Consider the following 22,498-nt stretch of genomic DNA (forward strand, 5'->3'; position numbering starts at 1 on the left):
GTTCTCACCTACGTCTGGACTGTGTTTTCCACCCAAATTTGTGGAGCAACCTGGTACCCTCCACCTGGGCTGAACCGACCCCTCCAGCAGCAAAGGGCCCAACAGCTCCCGGTGCTTCCCAGAGTCTGTTGCCCCCCTTTTATGACTCTGGAAGTGCTGTTTTGGCCAGAAGCAGCTGGGGGCAGAGGTTCCCAGCACCAGCTGCACCCCGGGTGTGGGCTCGGAGAGCTCTTCCTTACAGACTGCAGCCCCTCTGCCTCGCTCCCAGCAGCACCACCCGGGCTGGAGTCACAGCCCAGCCCAGCTCTGCTGAGACAGGGCACCTTGCCTTCTCTTGGCAGAGAGCACAAAACACATCTTGGACTTCTCCAGGAGGAAGTGAAGACCTGAGCATCTCTCCCTGCTGTTCAAGCACCTCCTGCATGACACAGGCCTGTGACATCCATCATCTTCCTTCCTGCTCCCGTGCTGCTCCCACCAGCTCCATGCTACCAGCCCTGGTGGAGTTTCACCATTAATTCTCCAACATCAGGTGCCCATCAGCTCTGTCTTTGCAAACAGCAGCACAACAAAGCACAGTCCTGACAGCGAGCGCTGACATCCCAACGAGCCACGTCCCAGGAGTTCTGCTGCAGGAATCCCGGGGAACACAAGGCTGCAGGCCTGGGAACAGCAGAGAGGCAGCAAAGCACAGTCACCTCTGGTGTGCAGAGCCCAGAGCTTTGTGCTCTCCACTTCAGCGCCCCTTCCTCAGCTCCAGTTCATGCTCATCCTCTCTTGCTGGCTGCATCTGCAGCACGGAAGGCAAAGCAAGGGACATGGGGGCAGAGGAGGAGCAGGACTTGTGTCCTGCTGTGTCCTTCAGGATGTTCTGCGTCCTTCAGCTCCCAACACCCAAGATGGGGCTTCAACTGGAGCCAGCTGACTTGTGTTGTATAAATCATGAAACTTTTACAAAGCCTTGTCAAGTATGAACTGGACATGTGCTTCATCGCTCCTGCAAGGCTAAAATTAGTTCATTCTGAAATCTTTGGACCACTTTAAGACCAAACAATCCCCCAAAACTCTCCCCGCCCCAAAAGGATCATAAACAGTCAATAATTTATATGAAGTTAAAATTTAAACTAAAGACATCTTTAAATATGTTACAACAAACAATATATATACTCAATGCTGTAAGGACAGAAAACTCCGTGTCTCAGGTCAGGGGACTCCTACTTCGTTTGGTCTTGAAAGTACCCACAAATCTCAGAGTTCTGCTCATGTAGCTCCCAGCAAGTTTTCTTCATTTGTTAATGAGAGAAAACCTGCTCCCAAGAGTCCTCAGTATAAAAATAATCTGTTTAGGACTCAGTCCCTCCAGGGAAATGGGGAAAAAAGATAAGTACACACTTCCAAGAAGAGGAAAGCTCCTGTGAGAACAGAGAATCATAGAGTATGCTGAGTTGGAAGAGACCCACCAGGATCATCAAATCCAACTCCTGGCCCTGTGCAGGACACCCCGAGAATCCCACCATGTGCCTGAAAGCGCTGTAAGTTGTGTACAAAACCAGAAGTGTCTCTTTTGCTCTAGGGTACCCCACATGTTGATACTGCAGACACACACACACACACACACACACACACACACACACACAAACGCACACACCCCCACGCACTCCGGGGGTTCCATCTCTCAAAAACAAAGTATGAAAGCAGCAGCTATTGGTCAATCTGAGGATCTGGCGCGTCCGACTGATGTGCTGAATCCTTCAGCTGTAGTGGAGAGCCTGCCTGAAAGCCTGGAATTCTACTGGAAATGCTCTGCTGGGCTGGAGCTCAGGCACCAGAAAACTTCACGTCTTCTGCTGGCAAAGGCGGATGCTTCTCCTTCAGTTGAACTCACACGGTTGCTTCCTGTTGTGAAACCATGGTTACAGAAGGGACAGCAGCCATGGAAACCTCTTCCATTTATGTTCACAGATAAGTCCACTGACAGCCAGTCAACTTGGCAAAAAAAATAAAAAAATCATAAGATGATTAAAAATCTGAAGAGTTCGTAGATGTGTGTCATACACTGTGGCAGCAATAACAAGAGTCCTGAGATTGGTGGAGGGGGAAAAAAGCAGACACAACCCTTGGGCCAAACAGGAAGTGTTAGGAAGGACTTGACCTGGGCATGGAGAGAATCCGCCCGTTTTTCTTGCCACCGTTCATGTGAGTGTAAGGGATGTGCTCCTCATAGTTGCCCTTGAGGGCCATGGAGGGTCCATTGTCCCTCCCCAGCACTTTGTCCCTCTGTGAGTATGAGGAGGGGTCGAGGGGAATGCTCTCCATGTTCTCAAAGTCCATCTCATACTCCTCTGTCTCCAGAGGTTTGTTCTCCTCGCTGTAGAAGAAGGAGACCTCCTGGAAGCTGGGGTCCAAGTCCTCCTTCAGCATCTCGATGATCTCAATGAAGGTGGGGCGCATCTTCGGGTTGTACTGCCAGCACATCTGCATCAGGTTGTGCCTGCAGCAGCACAGAGCAGAGTCAGGGGCAGCAGAAACAATCCCACATGCACACCAAGGCTGGCACCCCTGGCAGACCTCCCACCTTTGCTCTACACCTCTGATACCCCAGGTTGCTTGTTCTCTTTCCAGCCTCCACATCTGCCTCTAGACCCTGACACTCCTTCTTCTCTATTTCTGTCTAGATGAAAAATTCCTTCCGATTCCTTCAATTGTTCTTAACTTGGCTGCTGAAGGAAACAAGGCTGTGGTTCTCAGACTCTATGTGTGTGTGTGTGTGCACACGCACTTACAGCCAGGTCATCCTTTTTTAATAAATTCCCTTTTAATTTTAACTCAGCCTGAAAGATAACTAAACTCCCAAAACTTCAAGGAAAATGGGAGTCTGTGCAGAGGACAGAGGTCCTGTAAACATCCCACCCAAAAGTAAGGCTGCAGCAAGAGGTCACATGCTGTCAGACACCATGGAGAAAGAACTCACAAATACAAATAGAGCTTCAAACTGGAGTTTGTAACTGGCCATCAGACAAATGTCCAGCACAGCAAGCTTTTTTCATAGGGATACTCACAAAACATGTTTATTTTATTATTCTGGAAGTGCTGTTTTGGCCAGAAGCAGCTGGGGGAAGAGGCTACCAGAACCAGAGAGTTACCATCTGTGCTCACTTTTCCAGCCAGAGTTGCTTTCCCTCACAACTGCTCCAGTGTGACTCCTCACACAGAATCCCAGGATCACTGAGGTTGGAAAAGATCGCCCAAGATGGAGTCCAACCTTTGACCCACCCCCACCTTGTTACCCAGACCAGAGCACTGAGTGCTACGTCCACTCATTCCTTGGACACCTCCAGGGATGGAGATTCCAAACGTCCCTGGGCAGCCCCTTCCCTGGACCACTAAGGATGCTTTGGGGGAATTTCTGTGGGCGTTGCTTCACTAAAATCTGTTTTGCTGCTCCCCAGTCAAGGAGGGGTTGAGAGGTGCCCCAGGTCAGACCATCTTTGTTGGCCACACCTCAGGCAAGGGGTGCAGCAGGGCTGGTTGTCCCTGCTTGCTCACTTACAGCCTCTCCGGGCAGTTGTCTGGCTGATCCAGGTATCCTCCATCCATGACAAACTTTAGCACCTGTTCATTGGAGAGTCCCTGGTACGGCTGCTCCGCCAAGCTGCTTATTTCCCAAAGGACAACACCGAATGACCTAAGGGAGAGAGAAGGCTCCTGGTGAGAGCAAAACATCCTGGAGCCCTCCCAGTGACACAGCGATTTTGGAAAACACACGCTTCAGAAGAACATGACTATATTTTTATGGAAGTGTTTCAAAACAACAGCTTTGTTTTGTCTGTGCTCTGAGCAAGTCAGTTTAAACTATGTGTGCTAAAACAAGGAGCTCTCCTGAGCTGGAATCCATCTGGGATTGCAGAGGACAACTTACCAGACGTCAGAGTAGGTGGTGAACACCCCATCCTTCAGCGACTCCGGGGCCATCCAGCGCACGGGCAGCAGCCCTTTGCCTCCCTTGCGGTAATAATCCGTCTCGTAGATGTCCCTGGTCATCCCAAAGTCTGAGGGAAGCAATTGGGATGTGTTAAATGCCTCTCCCTCCATCCAGCTTTTCCATCTCCAGATGGATGTTGCCTTCCCCCCACTGCCAAAGCCCAGCCTGTGGTCATCTGTCACCTCGTGATTAGTATTCAAAACATTTCCCTTTTCCTCCATTTTTTCTACAGAGTCACAACAGAAACTCCAGAGTTAAATTTTTTGGTGACAGCTTCTATTCTAAACATTATTTTATTCATCTTCTGTAAGTAAAACAGAGCTCCCTTTGCCTGAAATCCCACTGCCCTGGCTTTAACTCCAGAGAGCTCTGAAAAATCACCATGCTGTGGGGTTCCAGGTTATTTTTAAATGTTGTATTTACTCATTTCTAAAAGGGTTTGGTTTAAAAACTGGGTTAAATTACTTTTAAAAGCCACCTGACCCATTGACAGGATTATCAGCACTGGGTTTTTTGTACCCAACTCCTTCATTTTAATTCCCCATGGAAGCAAAGACCAGTGAGACAAACCCAGGCAGTTCAGACTGGAAAGGAAATGAACTTTTAGGACAGAGATTTGGGAACAGAGAAGGTGAGAAAAGCTGCTCTGGTTCTACAGGAGATGTTGTTCTTACTGAACTCCACACAATTCCATCACAGGGAAGAAACACAGGGAAGTGCTGCAATTTCCCGAAGGCAGACCATGAGAATCAAATTTTATCAAACTGCTTTTACAACAAACACGATGTGTGACAGAACCATCTCCTGATCACAGAATGGCTGGGGTTGGAAGGGACCAGCAGTACCCACCCCCGATTTTCACAGTGAAGTCCTCTGCCACCATGCAGTTGCGAGCTGCCAGGTCCCTGTGCACGAACTTCTTGGCGTTCAGGTAGGCCATGCCATCGGCGATCTCCGCCGCCATCTGGATCATCTCCCTCAGCGTCGGCGGCGGCCGCCCGGGGTTATTCTGCCAGGAAAAACCACAGTCACAGAATGCTTTGGCTTAGATGCGACCCTAAAGATCATCCAGCTCCCTGCCATGAGCAATGGCATCTTCCAACCTGGCCTTGGACACTTCCAGCTTTTCTGGGCAACCTGTGCCAGGCCCTCCCTGCCAAGAATGTCTTCCCAACATCAAATCAAATCTACCCTCTTTCAGCTTAAAGCCATTAAATAAAGAAGTATTAAGCCCCAAATCAAGTCACTCTGTTCCACAACAGACTCCCCCTCTCCTGTCTTACCTCAGCTTCAGGTCTCAAAGAGCGCAGGTAACTTTTCAGGTCCCCATGTGCCATCAGCTCCATGACCACCAGAGTGGGCTGTCCCTTGGAGACCACTCCGAGGAGGCGAACCTGGAAAACGAGTGAGAAATTCCCTCGGGGCTGTGTCCAAACAGAGTGGGCAAAGCCAACAGCCCCTGAAACAGAGCTGAGAACAGCCCCACAAGGCCTTGTCAGGCTGAGAGGTTTAAAAAGAGCAGCAGCGAAACAACTCGGGCAGAACGTGTTCTGTGGAATCCAGCAGGGAAAGATCCCAGCTCTGATGGATCGTGCCTGGCTGCTTTGTGCTCCGAAGGCACTGAAGAGCTGAGCTGTGTGCTGAGGCACCCAGCGCTTACCACATGATGGCAGCTGAAGCCTTTCATCACAGAGGCCTCGTTGAGGAACTCGATGCGCTCGCGCAGGCTGGCGGACTCGTTCACCGTCTTCACGGCCACGCGCGTCTCGGGCTCTCCCTTCACGATGTCCTTGGCGATGCCCTCGTACACCATCCCGAAGGAGCCCTGGCCCAGCTCCCTCAGGAGGGTGATCTTGTCCCGTGGCACCTCCCATTCGTCAGGGACATAAACTGTTGGGCACAGGGAACAGTTCTGAGCTGAGCATCTTCTGAAAGGCGCTCCCGCAGCAGCCTCGCTTAGCGCTGCCACACGACGGGAGGGGTTCTACAAAAAACTCCACCATGACAACTCCAACCCCATCCTGCTGCACCGACTGCACAACTCCACCAGAAATAAGCCCTGGTTGCTCTCACCATCACTGGCACTGATGTACTCAGGGTTGGAGGATGCATACAGGGGTCCCGTTGGTCCTTCGGTTTGTCTGCAAGAGACACAAATTCCACTTTGCAGCCTCTGACTCCCTCGAGGTGAGGGCAGTTTGATTAATCCCCCAAGCATGCAGCAAATAAACTGTCCCCATATGGCATGAACTATTTCCTGCACTTAAAATTAATGCTGCAATCACTATGGAAATTAGAAACTAAACAAAAAGTGACTCTCAACAAAGCAGCAAAACTTTTGAATATAAGTTTTAGATGTAAGTTTCTGGTGAAAACGAGACAAAATTGCACTCACCTCTTTTTCACAAGCACATAAGCAGCTCCAATAATTCCAGCAATTATTATGGCAAAAATAATTGGAACAATGATAACAGCAATATTTGGCTGAGCATTCACTAGGAGAGAAAGACAGAGTTGGACATATTACACAGGTCCAAAATACGAATCTTTTCCTCAATAAAACCTCCCCTTTCAATAAATTTGAACAAATACAAAACTAGAGGCTATTTCAGATCAAAATGTGGGGTTGGTCAGAATGAGGACTAATAAACAAAAGCCATGCGTTTCCAAGTAATTTCAGGTTCTTGACAACTGATGTATTTGGTAAATATTTAATGACTCTCTGTGGCTCTCTGCTTGCTACATCTCATCCTCCAGAAATAACCCGACTTTCTGTCAGGGATTAAATGTTGAAAATAAAATGAACTCACAATAATCAGCCACGTAAAAGTAGGTGGGTTCTGTCCAGGAGCCGTTTCCAGCCAGGGAGGTGGCCCGGATCCGCACGCTGTAGTTGCCAGGCTGGAGCCCCCGGAGCTTGCAGCCACTCTCGCTGGCAAAGTGCTTGCGGGACACACAGAAATGGGCTTCCTGTGGGGACAGGGGCTGTGCCAGGCTCATCCTGCAGCACCCAGCGCTCCCTGAGAGCTCCCAGGCTCATCCTGCAGCACCCAGCGCTCCCCGAGAGCTCCCAGGCTCATCCTGCAGCACCCAGCGCTCCCCGAGAGCTCCCAGGCTCATCCTGCAGCACCCAGCGCTCCCTGAGAGCTCCCAGGCTCATCCTGCAGCACCCAGAACCTCCTGAGAACTTCACAGCTCCTGAGGGCTCCTGCATCACTCAGATCTCCCTGACAGCTCCCTGGGGCTCTTGCAGCACCTCCCTGGCTGGCAAACACACACCCAAGGGTTCTCAGTCTGCTCCAGGTTAGTGGTTCATGCTGGATTTGTGCTGTGCAGGGCAGTAGATTAGGTTACAGAGAGCAAGTGCCATGTGCTGCCCTGGTTCTCAGCACTGACACTGGGCCTGCACTGGGGAGTGCCACTGTCCCTGTGGCACTGGCACCACCTCTGTCCCCCTGGCACTGGCACCAGCTCTGTCCCCAAGAGTTCGTGGGCTGCTCAGCGCCTTCCTAACTCCTCTAAGCGACTTAAATTTCACAGAATCACAGAAACATCAAGGTTGGAAGACACCTTCAAGGTCATCAAGTCTCAACAACAACCCAGCACCACCATCATCAGCCCTAAAAGGTGTCCCCAAGTGCCACATTCAGATACCTCTTGAACACTTCCAGAGATGGTGACTCCACCATGTCGTTGGACAACTCATTCCACTGCCTGAGCACTCCTGCAGGGAATTTTTTCTGGTATCTAATCTGAACCTCCCCGGTGCAATTTAAGGCCTTTCATCTGAGACACAGCAATGTGGGGTTTCTGTCCTGTGTAATAACATTTCTACAAAAGCTCCATGCAGAAAGTTGGGAAATCAGCTAAACTTGCTGAGCAAACAGGCACCACAGAGGCAGATTATTTCCTGATGTCATCCCAGAGGAGACAAATTCACCAGTGAAGTTTTGTATTCCATTAGCTCTGCACCAGGAAACCTGACTAGAAAGGGCACTGTATGCACAAGGACTGCCAAATCCTGAAGAGCCCTGGGCTCCCAGGCAGAGCCACCTCTCCAAAGGTGCTGTGAAAGCAGAACCTCTCACCTCTGTCTCCCCAAGCCGCCCGTAGTTCACCTCGTAGAGCACGATGAGCCCGTTGGGCTCCTTTGGCTCCTGCCACTTCAGATGCACAGTGTTCTTTTCCACCAGCTCATGGGAAACTGGGCCAACGATGTCATCAGCCTTAGCTAGAACCAAGTTCAAGATCAGGTTTAGTTTCATGTCTTTGGACAAAATTCACACCTGCCAGTATCTCATCCATCCTCCTTTCCCACCAGGACATAAGGACAGCACTGGTCTTACATACTGTAGCTGCCTCCCATGGGAAAAGCAGCATTTTGGGAGCAGCCTAGAAGCCACAGCAGTGCTCAGGGAGAGAATCACCTTCTGGCATGGTCCTGGCACTGACATAAGCTGCCACGCTGCAGCGGGACTCCTGGGCATCGTGGTTGCAGGCATGCAGCTCGATGCGGTACCCAGTGAAGTGTCGCAGCCCTGAGATCACCAGGGACTCCTTGAACATCACTTTCTCAAAAGGTTTCTGCTCCTCTGCACCCTCAGCTGCTGCTGAATTGTTGGGAGAGGATGGGATGGTGGGCAACACCACGGTGGAGTTTGCCACAGAGCCGAGGTCTCTTCGTTTTCTTGATGGCCTGTTAAACAACACGGATCACCACTTTAGTTGTTATAGTCAATGTCAACACATCCAGCTGAAAAGAAAGAGTTAAAATGGGAGAGCTCAGAGTGCCACTAAAAACTCAAACTGCCCTGATATTTTCAATGCAACAAAGAAAGTCAGGATTTTTTTTTTTTTCCTAAACCAAGACACGCGTCTTTACAAAATCCTGTATCCCGCAGAACTGCACGCAGGGAGATAAAACAAAAATAAACCAATCCAAGCTTCAAGTATTTGCTTGAGAATCCAAGTTCCCCTGGATGTCTCAGCTGAGTCTAACTTTACCAGGTTGCCTCACGGATGCCTGGGGCAGGGTTGCAATGCTTTGGAGTCCAGCTCCCACCCGCTGCAGCTCCGAGCACACGAGGTCACGCCGCGGCCCCGACTCGCTGACCTCACATGTGCCACATATCCCAAGTGTCACCAACTTGCATTTTTAAAGCAAAAGGCCACTCTCCCAGCTCTCTGGAATACATTTGCCACTCTCACCCCTACGGCTGAACCTGGATGGTTCACACACAAAGCATTTTAACCTTCTCCCGAGAGATCAAATCTATTAAGTCCTTTTCAAGGCAGGCATTTAGAGCTCATGATTCTGATTAGATATTCATTGTGTGGTTTTGTTAACCAAATGTTTCTCCTTGAGTTACTACATTTCAGTCTGGAAATCTGATTTTTTTCACTTTTAAAACCAGCACCTGCAGTGTGACCATGTCACCTTCCCTGAGTCCCACCAGCCAGCTTTAATGCCAGGTTTTGTTAGCAAATAAGCAGAATAAATTCAACAGAATTATGAAGTATTCAAAATTTTCATTTTCATGGTTAAAAAAAAAAAATCAGTACCAAACCAAAAGTGCTCAATCTAACACTTTTATGTGCTGCCATACGTTTGCCATGGGGTATTCCAGGTCGGGAACTAACCAAGGTGGTGAATCAGTAACTGTATTCAGTTACACAAAAGGAATTAATGCCACTTGAAATCCAGACCATGTATTTTAAGGGGGTGATGATCTTTTTGTGTGTGTGTGCATGTGTGTGCAGCTATTAAAGGGTACAAAGAGTGACCTGATCTGAACCCACACTTGAGGCATCTCCAGGCTCTAAAAATGTAACAAGCTGTTGAAGCAAATCTTTGCTGCTGAACTGAACTTTCCACTGCCACCTCTGACTACCAGGCCATGGCCAGCCCCAGGCCCAGCCCCAGCAGGGACTGCTCTGACAGGTCTCTGCCACCTTCCCCTGGAGCTGTTTCTCCTCCTGCAGCAGAAGTCACCAGGCAGAAAGCAGAATTTGAGATGTCCTCCGACTAAACACTGGGCTGCACACAACACAACACAAATATTCGTGGAGTTGTCATCATCACAGAATGGTTTGGGTTGGAGGGACCTCAAAGCCCATCCAGTGCCACCCCTGCCATGGCAGGGACACCTCCCACTGTCCCAGGCTGCTCCAAGCCCCAATGTCCAACCTGGCCTTGGACATTGCCAGGGATCCAGGGGCAGCCACAGCTGCTCTGGGCACCCTGTGCCAGGGCCTGCCCACCCTCCCAGGGAACAATTCCTTCCTGCAGAATATTCATCCACCTGATGACAAAGCAGGACTGCAAAGGGCAGGCTCAGCAAGCACATTCCAGTTTTCTCTTTCTTAATTACTAATTAACTCCTTTTGGAGCTGCTGTTCCCTCTGCCTGTGTGGTGGTCTGAGCAGTGTCCCCTCAGAACGGGGCAGAGTTCAGGGACCCAGCTCTGGGTCATGCCACCTTCCTCCTTTGGAAGGACTCCTTATGGTCAAACAGGACCTGGTTTGCATAAAAGCAAAGCTACACCCTCTGTTTATCAAGTGTGAATTCAGCTGATCCTCGTGTTCAAGGGAATTTTGTTTTTCACAAGTAAAACAGTACTTTGACCACTGCTGCAACAGAGTAAAATGCAAGAATTCCTTCATTCTCAAGTCACAGCAAGTTAACAAAAGCTTTTGAAGCTGTAAATCCCCAGTCTTCCCATATTTATTATCCTGGATTTGCAGCAATTTTCTTGCCAAATTTTCTGTATTTTCAAACATCTGATTCTTCTCAGAGTTGTTGCAGTGTAATTTGCATTGAGGACATTTCAGCAGCTCCAGGGAGTTCCCTGTGAAACCCTCAGGTCCAGGTTCCTCCTGTTCTCACAGGTGACCAGGGGGTGTGAGAGGGCTGGAAGTGACCCCTCAGCACACACAGTATGGCCTGTGCTGGGGGACAGTAAAAATGCCTTTGGTACCTTAAGACAAGCTTTTCCACACCCCTGAAATTACCCCAGGTCAGCTGGCCTGGCAAAAGCATTTCAGATTTGTCTGTACAATTAACTGAACTGGGAAAACACAGGGGAAAGCAATTACTTTTAAAGTGAGTCATTCCTCAGATCTTGCTCCCCAAGAATATTGGGAATGGCACTAATGTGTGTGACAGAGGACAGAGACAGAGAACTGGGGCTGTTCCTGCTCTTGTAGCGGTGATGGAGGGAATACCTGGAAGGACACCTTGAACAGCAGCCACTCAGCTCCCCTCTGCCTCTCAGGACTTTTTCTGCAATCTTTTCCTGCTTCCCACAGAACCATGGAGGGGTGAGGCTGGAAGGCAGCTCTGGGGATTGTCTGATCTGAGCCCCTGGCCCAAAGCAGGGGCACCTGGAGCAGGTGGCTCAGGGCCAGGCTGGGCCATCTCAAGGGATGGAGACTCCACACGTCCCTGGGCACCCTGTGCAAAGGGGTAACCAGCCCTGAGCTCCAACCCGTGCAGAACTCCTCCAAAATGAGAGAAGTAACAAAATCAGCTTCTGATGGCCACTTTGTTCAGCTCCAAAGGGGACCTGGTGTGAGACACTGCCAGCTCTGCCTGCGCAGAGGAACATTCCTGAACTTCTAGTTTGGGTTTTTGTCACTGCCAGAGAGAAAACTGACCACCAGGAGTTGTGACAGTGGCTCCTAGAGTGGGTACTCAACATGCCCAGGGGGAAGGATCTGTGATTTCCAGAGAGGTGAGATCAGCCCTGGACTAAGGCTGGATCCTGCCCAGGGATCAGATCACTGGGAACAGGGCAGGAGGGGAGAAATGGCACATGGAAAACAAGGAGACATCAGGGAGAAACTGCTGTAATTCTGCTCCCCTGGCATCTCATGTTCCCTGCTGGCCTCATCCCTGAGATTCCTCCCATGACTGGCAAGTTCCTTCTCTCCAGGAGAGGCCACACAGCACCTCGGGAGAGGTCACTGAACTCTCAGAAGCCACGAAAAAAGCACCTGAAGTAAACCACACTCCCTGCTCTCTGCCAGGCTCTGTGAGCAGGTGATAGCACAATATTCACAGGAAAAAGAATTCTGATTAATGTGGTGACAGCCTGGAGCCTGCCAGGGAAGACAAGCAGGCCACGTGGCAGCAGGGAGGTCTCTTCAGCACTGGCTTATTTTAGAGGATTAGTTGGCCATGGGATGTGGGGATTTCTTCCTCAGGAGGCTGACAAGGTGGCACATCCTGGTGATTGAGTTCTTTCTAAAATACATAGCCCAGAAACTGGCCTGAGAAGCATCCTGGGCTGGCTGCACAATAGAACTGGGGGGAGAGAAAAGGAAAAAAACTGTCTGCCTACGTCAGGAGGAGTTTGGCTTTTGCACATGGCTTGGCTCTCCTCTGCTTTGGTATATGTGATGTCCTGGCATCCTCTGGCACACTGAAGCTCATCCTGGCAGGCACCAAGAGCCAGGGAATAGCAAAAGGAGGGGCTCTGCCCAAGCTTCCAGGTGAGGACTGCAGGCACCAGGGAAGGGAACACCAGGGATGCTTTAACAGGGAAAATGCTCAGTGCAGAGACCCAGCTTTTGTCAGGCAGCTGCAAATGCAGGATTTTGGCTGAGGGTAGCAAGCAGAGAATACCTTTGGAACACAACACATGTGACAGGGAAGAGGGTAAACCACCAGAGATTCTACCCTGCTCCCCAGCACTTCCTCCCCAAGCTGCAGATGAAGTGTGAAGACATTCACCACCACTTAAAGTGACACCACGTGTGCCACTCAAAACAGGACATTCACCTCCCACAGCACTCACATTCCTCATGGTATTGGAGGTATTTCCCACACTAAGTGAAGGGAGACCACAAATACCATGCTGAAGGACGAGGCTGTGGTCTGGTAAACTGCCCTTTTCCTTTCTTTTCAACTCAATGAAAAACTTGACCACAAAATTTCAAGACAGGAAAAGAAAATCGCTATTTTTGGCATCATCTGATGCCAGATGAGCTGCAGGCTGTTTGTTAAGGATTCTCACTTTATTCTTGAGCTAAGGAGAATTCAGGGACAGGAAATGAAAGCAGGATCTCCCAGATCTGCAGGAACATCCATGGTAGGTGCTCAGCTCTCCCCATTCCAATACCCATATCCAGCTGGACTAGACAGGCCAATGGAAGCCTGGCAATGTGGCTGTGCCCAACCTGGTATTTTTCTTTAATCCCCAATTACATTTCCCTCCCCCTGACCCCTGAACAGTCCTGTCTGATGTTCTCACCTGGGCACAAAAACCTCATTGTGGAGATAATTCTCGAAGGTCTTGCGGAAAGCAGACTCCTCCAGTTCCTTCTGGATCTGGGAGTCTGTTTTAGGACAGGAACAACATTCCCCACTGACATCCTCAGCTTCACTCTGATTATACTTCTGAGGGTCTTCAGATTCAAAAGGAGGAGACCACGTCCTTGAGGGCAGCTTTAATCCTGGGGACAAACAGTTTCAGTGTCACTCGTACCTGTCATGGCAGAAGATGCTTAATCCTACAAAAAGATCCCAAAACAGTGTACACAGGATTCACGGCACATTTGGGCATCCCATATTTCACATCCAGGGCTGAGAAGTTCCCTCTTTTCTGGCAGGCCTTTAATTCAAAAATGCTATTTTTGAAATGGAGGTTGGAAGCTGCTTTATCCCAGTTCAGGTAACACAGAGCAGCAGGTGAGATTTTTGGAAGTCCTCAGTGAAATTCTGTGTTCGCAGTGAATTCCAAACCAGGCACCAGCTGCCTTCAAAAATTAACTTTGCCCCGAGCTCTAGCAGCACCGAAATTTTTAACTTTACTATCTCCATTGTTGCTGTTAAACTTATAATCCAGTTCAAAAGGAGCAAGGGCAGAAGGGAGATCCCCAAAGGAAAAAACATGTGATTACTTTGTAAGCAACGTTTTTAGACCTTTTGCATATATCTTGGCAGTAGCACCTAATGTAACAGAACAGGGAGGGACAAAGCTGATTCAGAACAGTCCTGAATCCAGCAGAGCACCCCAGAGTACCTCCAAGGCAAAAACCCCAGGCAGTTCTGGGAGAGACTGAAGGAAGGGCCTGGAGGGAGAAGCACCCACTCACCTTTCAGGCAGTAATCGAGTTCATAGAGCTCACTGTCCTCTGCCTGCTCCTGCCAGTACACCAGGTAGTGTGTGATGTTCCCGTTGGGCTCCGAGGGGGGCTTCCACTTGAGGATGATTTGGGAGGAGGAGTTGGAGACAGATATTGGATCCAACGGGACCGACGGAACTGCGAGGGTGGGGAAGAGACACAGGTCACTGCACTGCCCTGCAGAGCCTGGCAAAGCAGGGACCAACACAGGCAGATTTCCATTTCTCTGGGAATCAAGCATTCCCTGGCACCCAGAGGGCTCCTCCAGGCTGGGCTGGATGATCCTGGAGATCTCTTCCAGCCTTAATGATTCTTACACGAGGCCACACCAACTGGAGAGAAGAGGCGCCATCGGCACCATCTGGAATCACACCCCTGGTTTAGGAATTCCTTCCTACCAAAGCGGGGCAGTGGGAAGTTTCCTGGATATGGGACTAGCACAACCCCCAGGCAGAATTACTTAGGGCTGTTCCCAGCCCAGGAGTGTGCTGCACTGACCCGTGGCGTTGGTCTGCACGTAGATGATCTCGCTCTTGGCGCCGTACGTCCGCCGCTCGTCCGAGAAGGTGACCAGGGTTTTCACAAACACTGCATACTGTGTCCAGGGCTTCAGGCCCCTCAGGAGCCACCCTGGCTGGGCCTGGGCTTTGGGCTCGTTTGAGCGTGGTGGGGGGTCAACATCCACAACTGTCCAGCTGTTGGAGCCACAGGCGTCCTGGCCATCGAATTCCGTCACATTTTGGTAGGGACTTGAGGAAAGAAGGATCCAATTAACAGAATCTTCAATCAAGCTCTTAAAAACGTTTCTAAAAGCACACTGGAAGTTATTGCCCTTTACCCTTCAGAGAAAGTAAAATTAACTCAGTGAATTTATTCTGAAAGGGAGGCACTGGGAACTTTTTTACCTGGGCCTCCAACAGCATCACAGAGCAGGATCTGCGCCACTCATGACCCCAACAACTAAATCCAGACTGATTATTGTCTACTTCATGAAAATCAGCTTCGTTACCTTGATTCTACAAGGATCTCTCCCACCTCAAAGGGGATAAAACCCTCAGCATCCCACAGAGATAGTGGGGAGGTGAGGAACTCCATGGTTCGAGTATGTGTGTCTAGAACAGCAGGAATAACTAAAGTTTGGATTTCTCCTAAACAAGGAATTGTGAATGTGCACAAGGCAGGGATATTAATGAACACTTTTATAAAGGATATAACTGGAAACTTTACTGTAGGACCCACAAAATCAGAGACTGAACAGCTTTGCCTACAGCAAAAACATCCAGCAGGTTTAACATCCACCTTTCAATGCCAGCTGCTGCTCGTGGCAGCCCAACAAGGCCACTGCTCTGTGACCTGAGGGGATCACTTACGCCTCCTTGTAGAACAGCATAAAGCCCAGGAGGTCACGGAAATCTGGGGGCCAGTAGGGCTCCCACTTCAGCAGGATCTTGTCATGAGAAGTCCTAATGGAAGAAAATTTCAGCAGTTCGTTTTCACCTGCAACAAGTGAGAAGTGACAACAGCTTCATTAATGCTGAAAAATGTTTTGTTTTTAATCATCTTAGAAGTTTTAAGATAAATGTGAGGATGTTGGCACTGAGAAGAGTTGCCCAGTAAAACCTTATCTTACCTGGCAGCCATTCCTACCTCAAATCAGTGGATCAGTATCAATGCCCTCCTAAGGTTAAATTTTTCTATGATTTCATGAAAATGACTCTGTAGAAGAGCTGAACTATATTCTAAAAAATGGGAAATCTAAAGGTGACACATTTCACCATTTATGATGATCTGCACAGCTGAACCCAGCAATATGGTTTGCACAGAAGGCAAGAGGCCACAAAAATGAAGCAGAAGAATTTCCAGCCTTGCCCAGGAGTAGCGAGGTCCCTCTGCAAACAGGAGGGTGTTCGCAGGAAGATGGAGCTCAAGGGACAGGGACTCAAGGGACACGTTTTGTGACCCCAGTCCAAGTGTCTCTGACTGAATTTGCTATTCCTGAAGCAACTGCAACAGGAGGAAGAGCATTCATTTCACTGGGACCACATTCAGAACAAACAGGGGCTTTTTTTTTTACCCCTTTCTATTTTTTTTTTCAGTAAACAGGATGCTGCCAATGTGAAAGCTTGGCATGAAATGTAAAAGCAAACAAAAAGCCAAACAGCCTGGCAAGCTGTGGTTTGAGGTGGGGGTGGCACAGACACCAGGTTAGCAGGGTGAGGGTAAAGCTGGCAAAGAGAAATGCAACTGTCTCCTCCAGTTGCCTTCACACCAAACACCAGCCCAGGAGCTGCTCATAGCCACAGGCAGAGCTGGGTCTGCCCAAATCCAGGTTCATCCCCAAAGTGGGAAGAGTTTTTTAGTGTCCCATGGGAGGAGATGAACTTTACAGACAGCTGATTCCTTGTGCTCCTTCCCTCTGCCCAGACTGGAGCTGTGGTGCCCCAGAGGCTCTGGGTGTGTTTTTCACTGGTCCTGCCAGTGAAGAACAGTCATTGCATTCCCTTCTCCCACTGTGCTGGCCTGACTGCCTGTGTTGATATGTGGGAAACCAGACCAGGAAACTGAGTCAGCTGGAAGATCTTCACATTTTAGGTCTGTTCACAAACAGCTACATCAGCGAGGGGCAACAAGGATAGGACCAGAGATTACAGAATCCTGGAATGTTTTGGGTGGGAAATAAGCTTGGGCTCTTCTGGCAGTGCTGTCCCCAAAAGCAGAGGGACAGTGAAGTCACAGGATGACCTAAGTTGCCCTGCAGGTTGTGAGCCAGAATCTGAAATCCCACTTCAGTCAATGCTGGGTTTTTTGGTGGCAATACCTGCCCAAGCATCTCCCAGTTTCTCAACACAACTGCTGGAATACTGCATGGATGGGTCACTGCCTCTGTCCCCATGCCACCTGTCCTTCACAGAATATCCTGAGTTGCAAGGGGCCCATGACCACCTGCACGTGCTCCTGTTCCTGTGTGTCCTTCTGTGGGACTGAGCAATGAATCAGAGCAGAAACACACCACCAGCTCAGAACAAAGCTGGATTTTTCCTGCCCTTGATTACTTCCACAATCTGGTTCACCACACAGCCCTGGTACAAACAGGGAAAGGGGACTGTTGGTGGCACAGAAAAGGAACAAACAGCAGGACTGGGGGTGTAGAATTCAGTGTAAATACTGTATTTATTGTAGTATTGCTGCCAAAGTGTCTGCAGAATCCCGTCTTCAGTAGCACAACTTCAGCGAGAGCATAAAGCCAACCCCGTGCTGTTTGCTGACACAGGTGCTGTCTGATTGTTGTTCCTGAAGAAAACTGTTGGGTGAAAAACCTCAGAGAGGCATTGCAAAAATTGTTGGAAAATTTTCTCTGCCTGTTGTCATGGCAATTGCCTCACGTGGCTGCAGGGATGGGTGGAAATCCCGTTTCTCCTGTGTTTATTCCCTGTTGCCTCATGACATGGGAAAAGCAGATTATGACTATTAATCAGGTACTCAGCAGTAACACAAAGTCCCAGCCTGGGCCGAGGTTACGTTGTGCTAAACTCTTCAAAACGACGCAATAAATACAGTCCCAGCCCCAAAAACCTCCCAGGGCTTTGTGGGACCAAGGTTGCCAGAGGGAGATCCCGTGGGGACTTTTCCTCGTGGCACAGTGACAGTGTCACTCAGTGCACAGGCAAGGGGCTCATCTGCTGCTTTACCAAAGAGAACAGGCCATGGAAAAACATCCTGAGCTGGGCTGGGAGCAAGAGGAGTATGAGGACAGCAAGGCAGAGGGAGAGGAAAGGGAAGCAGGGCTGTGTTCTGAGACTCTTACACGAGGCTTGGTCCCCGTTGGTCTTCAGGGCTATGTCATTCCTCTCCTGACGCCCCTTAGTCCCGGAGATCTCTTCCATCTTGTGGATTTCTGACAAGCACAGCTTGGGATTGTAATGGAAGAAGAGTTTGCCCCGTGCAATAGTGAGGTTGTGTTTGCTCCAATCCCAGAGCTGGCGAAGATTCTGGTTGTCCAAGGCATAAAAAGAATAATTCCTGAAAGCAGAAGAATGAAAACACGGGTTGGGAGGGGATGCATGAAAAACTCCTTCAGCACTAATCCAGACACCAAAGAAAAATGAATGTAAATTGTCTGCCCTGGCAGGGAACAAGCCACGGGCAGAGGAACATTTAAAAATAACTTGAGAATTGTTTCCCAGTACAAATCACCTTGACAGAACTGGTACTCCTTGGACTTCAAATAAAGCATCTTTTGAGAGAACTCACCCAGCTTCAAGTGTCTCTCCTCTAATCAGATGGAGTTTCCGAAAAAAAGAGAGAGAAACCAAGGCATAAGAGCGGCGAATTTTCAGGTAACCTGAGATTTCTTCTATCAAGCCAAGGTTTGCTTCCAGCTCAGCTGCTATGTTATCTACAGAGAGGAAAAGGTTGGGAAGTTTTCTGGTATCACAGAGAGAAACACCCACACTGGAGCCCAAACATGCTAAACAACTGCTTTACGTTAATTCATGAGAACTCACAAAAATCAATTGACAAAAACCATCAAGTGAAAAGCCTCCGCTTTGTGCTGATTTCTCCGGGTCCCTCTAAGGCTGAGGGTGGGCACACCAAGGGAAGAGCCCCAGCCGAGGGCAGTGCCCGTGTCCCTGGCTCACCCCAGCCATGCTCACTTACTTCCCCCTCGGATGTTGATGACCAGGCTGCCGTTCACCACCGTGCAGCCCCGCAGCTCCTGCGCCGACGTCACCGAGTCAATCGTCTTCTCCTTGCCAAAGTCACACACCTTGGGGCAGGGCCCTGCACAGGGCGTGCAGTGCAGGCTGCAAAACAGCACGGCAGAGGTGAGCCAGGATGGCCCAGCAATGCCCCCAAGAGCAGAGTGATCAATCTGAAGTGAGTATATACCACGGGGCTCACTTACAGTGAGCAGCGCTTAGGAACTCCAAAAAACAAAACAAAAAAAAAAAGTCACAGCACCATGGAATGGTTTGGGTTGGAAGGGACCTTAAAGTTTATCCTGTTCCAACCCCTTTCCACACCTTCCACTGGACCAGGTTGCTCCAAGCCCCATCCAACCTGGCCTTGAAAATAACTGCTGATAAATTTAAATGGGCTTAAACTGTCACTTCCACACTTCAAACATGAATCATTCCATCCCTTCCTAAGTAACAAAATGAAATTACCTGAATTATTGTGAAGAGGAAGCTGGCCATGATGCTGCCCAGTGCTCTCAAATAACAAACCCCAGCCCAGTATTCATCTCAAGATCATTAACCAAACGTGTAATTGATGAGTGGAGAGCTGCTCCTTCATCTGAGAACCCTCTGAGGACTGCACACAATGTTTCTTTAAAAAAGGCAAGAATGTGCTTGGTGCTCTGGGGAAATACTGCTTGAATAGCATGAGCTGATGGCTTGCCCTGGTCACACTACCACAAGAACATGTTCCCAGCTAGTTCAGAGAAAGAAAAGCTCTAGGAAAAGCAGGGAGCAGAGCTGTGAGGTCCCACTGGCAGCAGCCTGGAACAGCACAGGAGAGCCCAAGGGGCTGTTGCACAAGCAACACAGCTACTTTGGTGGCTGCTTGTTCATTCTTTGGAAAAACAAAACAGGAAATGGCATAAAAAGTCCTGTTAAGAGCGAATTCCCTGAAATTATTATGGCAGGAGCAAATACATGCAAGCACAAAGTGACCAATATTCATAGGAAATCTGACTCACCACAATACAGAATGGTATTGTGGGACAAACAACCAAGTTTTTAGTGATAAACAGCTCAGCAACATAAATTATTTAATTCCTTTGTCAAAACTCCCTGGGAATAAACAGAATGACTGTTCCCTGCTTTGATTCGTGCTACACTTGTTTGTTACATCGTGCATTTATGTCTGGCACAGCTTGAACCTGCTCAATGAAAGTAATTACAGGGATGAGGGACAGATATTCTGAGAAAGAGCACTGCCAGGACGCTCCGCTCTCTTCATTAGCCACGACCTCTCCCCGTTGTGCTTTTCCAGCCCAGCTCCGTGGCCTGAGGCTGCTCCAGAGGGGAGGGAAGCAGGGCTGCTGAAGCCTCTCCACTGCCCACATCCCTCCTCCCACGCTATTAGAGACCCTTCCAGCTTGAGGATGCTCTTCTTCTCTCCATCTCCCCTTCCCACTTTTTCCAATCTTGAGAGGAAACAGGGGAAACCACGGGGAAGAACAAACTAGCAGCCCACGGCAGGGAGAGCTTCAATTAGCAAGGTATTAGTTTGTAAATCATATTAAAGCAAACCAGGTGATTGCCACAGATGCTCCAACGCCAGAAACTCCTCCTGGCGTCCACACGGCACTCAAACCCCACGTCCAAGGCGGAGAAAAACCCAGCCCAGCCAGTTTTGTGCCCTGCAGCCCAGGTACTCACTTGCTGGAGTTCATGATGTATCCCGAGGGGCACTCGTGCACACACTCGTTGTTGTGGATGACGTGGCACCCCGACTCCCGGGCGTTCTTGCACTTGTTGTGCAGCTCCTGGCAGAAGCTGAAGGTGACGCAGCGCCAGCCCTCGAAGCGGTAGTGCCCGGGGGGGCAGGTCTCCACACACCTCCCATCCAGGTAGAAGTTCCGGCAGGCCACGCAGCGCCCGGGGTCGTTGGGCTCCGTGCAGTCACCCAGGCACTCGCTGTGACAGCACTGCCCGTCAGAGGTGCAGCCCTGGGACTTGCAGGCGGGGGGGCACACTGCAAGGAAAACACAGGTGAGTGCCACGGGGGAGCCTGGTCACGGGTCACCTGTGAGCTCACGGCTGGGACAGCAGCTCCTGCCTGCCTTGGGAGCTTCCTCTGCCAAGGGCAACCATGGTGAGCAGGGGTCTGTCCCATCAGTGCAAATTCTGCCCCGCCTCCACCTGTCAGTGTAAATTCTGCCCCATCTCCACCTTCCAATGTCAATTCTGCCCCATCTCTACCTGTCCGTGCAAATTCTGCCCCATCTCCATCTGTCAGTGCAAATTCTGCCCCATCTCTACTTTCCAATGTCAATTCTGCCCCATCTCTACCTGTCAGTGCAAATTCTGCCCCATCTCTACTTTCCAATGTCAATTCTGCCCCATCTCTACCTGTCAGTGCAAATTCTGCCCCATCTCTACCTGTCAGTGCAAATTCTGCCCCACCTCCACCTTCCAATGTCAATTCTGCCCCATCTCTACCTGTCAGTGCAAATTCTGCCCCACCTCCACCTGTCAGTGCAAATTCTGCCCCACCTCCACCTTCCAATGTCAATTCTGCCCCATCTCCACCTTTCAGGGTAAGTTTTACCTAATTTCCACCTTTCAGGGTAAGTTTTACCTAATTTCCACCTTTCAGTGTAAATTCTGCCCCATCCCCACCCTAAGGTAGTGACCTTTGAGTGCAAATCTGCCTCATCTCCACCTTTCAATGTAAATTCCACATTTTAAGAATGTTTTTGAGGAGTCTTATCATTCATCCTCACACCTCATCAATGCTCATCTTCAAAAGAAGAGATCTGAGATTTCCTGTTCCCTCTGTCTGGGCACTAAGAGGCTCCAGGAGAGCCTTGGTGTCTCTGGTGTTATTTTTGAAGCTCAGGAGTGATGAGGAGTGAAGAGCTCCTCAGCCTGGCACAGCCAGTTTCAGCCAGAAGATTCTTGTTTCTCAGTTTAAAAAACTGAAGCTTCCTACAGCAGTACTACAAATAACACATGTCCAACAGGACTTTCACACAAGTCTTCAGCTTTTTCAGGATTTGCTTCCCATCTGTCTATCACCCTGTCCCTGGTTTCCTGGAGGAAGCCCTGGTACCAACACGAGTTCTTCAGTGACTCTCACAAGTCCACAAAGAAGGGCACCAACGAGTGTTATTGCTTGAGGTTTTTATGGTTTTCTTTTTAATTCCTTATTACTTAGTGCCCCACAACACCTTTAACGAGTGGTTTGGGCTTTGAACTGGAAACCAAGCAGAACAAACACTGTGAGTAACCTGGGGAGGAGCAGGAGGGCAGGAAGAAAAAAGCCAGGGAAGCTCCAGGGGGAAGGTCAGTCCTGCCCCTCAGCATCCCCACACTCAGTCTGAGAGGTTCAAATGAGGCTGAAATTATTAAATCCAACTCTGTAATCCAGAACACACCATGCAACTCCATGACAGGAAAGAGAAGAGAGCTGAAATCAGCACTCCAAGAGCCAACACCAACACCAGGGCTTCAGAAGCAGGAAGAAAGGCTTTAGATGGGGGACAGGATTTATCCTCAGAGCCTTTAAGATCCAGCTGTGAATTGCCAAGATGCAGATCAAGACACCCCCTTGTCCTCACCAAACCAGAGTGTTCTGTCAGGGAACACCTGAGCAGCTCCTCTTGTTCTGCCTGAGAAGCAGCAATAAATCCTGAATTAACACCATCTGCCTCAC

The 22,498-nt window shown here is 49.6% G+C and overlaps 1 protein-coding gene across 2 annotated transcripts in view; it reads right to left on the reverse strand.

Annotated features, from left to right (window-relative positions):
* Positions 1-1,178: 1,178 nt before the first annotated feature.
* INSR (insulin receptor) overlaps positions 1,179-22,498 on the reverse strand; it is a 42,392-nt gene continuing 21,072 nt past the window's right edge. The window contains exons 2-21 of one of the 2 annotated variants that reach the window (XM_062510422.1): positions 20,500-20,815; positions 20,085-20,087; positions 18,770-18,915; positions 18,362-18,506; positions 17,916-18,130; positions 15,481-15,607; positions 14,609-14,859; positions 14,081-14,248; positions 13,237-13,438; positions 8,410-8,678; positions 8,071-8,213; positions 6,781-6,952; positions 6,378-6,459; positions 6,056-6,123; positions 5,643-5,872; positions 5,266-5,376; positions 4,832-4,991; positions 3,920-4,049; positions 3,551-3,685; positions 1,179-2,491 (exon numbers count right to left, since the gene is read on the reverse strand). In XM_062510422.1, the coding sequence (XP_062366406.1) occupies positions 2,137-2,491; positions 3,551-3,685; positions 3,920-4,049; positions 4,832-4,991; positions 5,266-5,376; positions 5,643-5,872; positions 6,056-6,123; positions 6,378-6,459; positions 6,781-6,952; positions 8,071-8,213; positions 8,410-8,678; positions 13,237-13,438; positions 14,081-14,248; positions 14,609-14,859; positions 15,481-15,607; positions 17,916-18,130; positions 18,362-18,506; positions 18,770-18,915; positions 20,085-20,087; positions 20,500-20,815 (3,428 nt within the window). In that variant the 3' untranslated portion in view covers positions 1,179-2,136. Of the gene's footprint in view, positions 2,492-3,550; positions 3,686-3,919; positions 4,050-4,831; positions 4,992-5,265; positions 5,377-5,642; positions 5,900-6,055; positions 6,124-6,377; positions 6,478-6,780; positions 6,953-8,070; positions 8,214-8,409; positions 8,679-13,236; positions 13,439-14,080; positions 14,249-14,608; positions 14,860-15,480; positions 15,608-17,915; positions 18,131-18,361; positions 18,507-18,769; positions 18,916-20,084; positions 20,088-20,499; positions 20,816-22,498 lie in introns of both variants that reach the window. The other variant, XM_062510421.1, reaches the window with a different exon arrangement.

This window comes from Cinclus cinclus, chromosome 28, assembly GCF_963662255.1.
Source record: "Cinclus cinclus chromosome 28, bCinCin1.1, whole genome shotgun sequence".
NCBI lineage: Eukaryota > Metazoa > Chordata > Aves > Passeriformes > Cinclidae > Cinclus > Cinclus cinclus.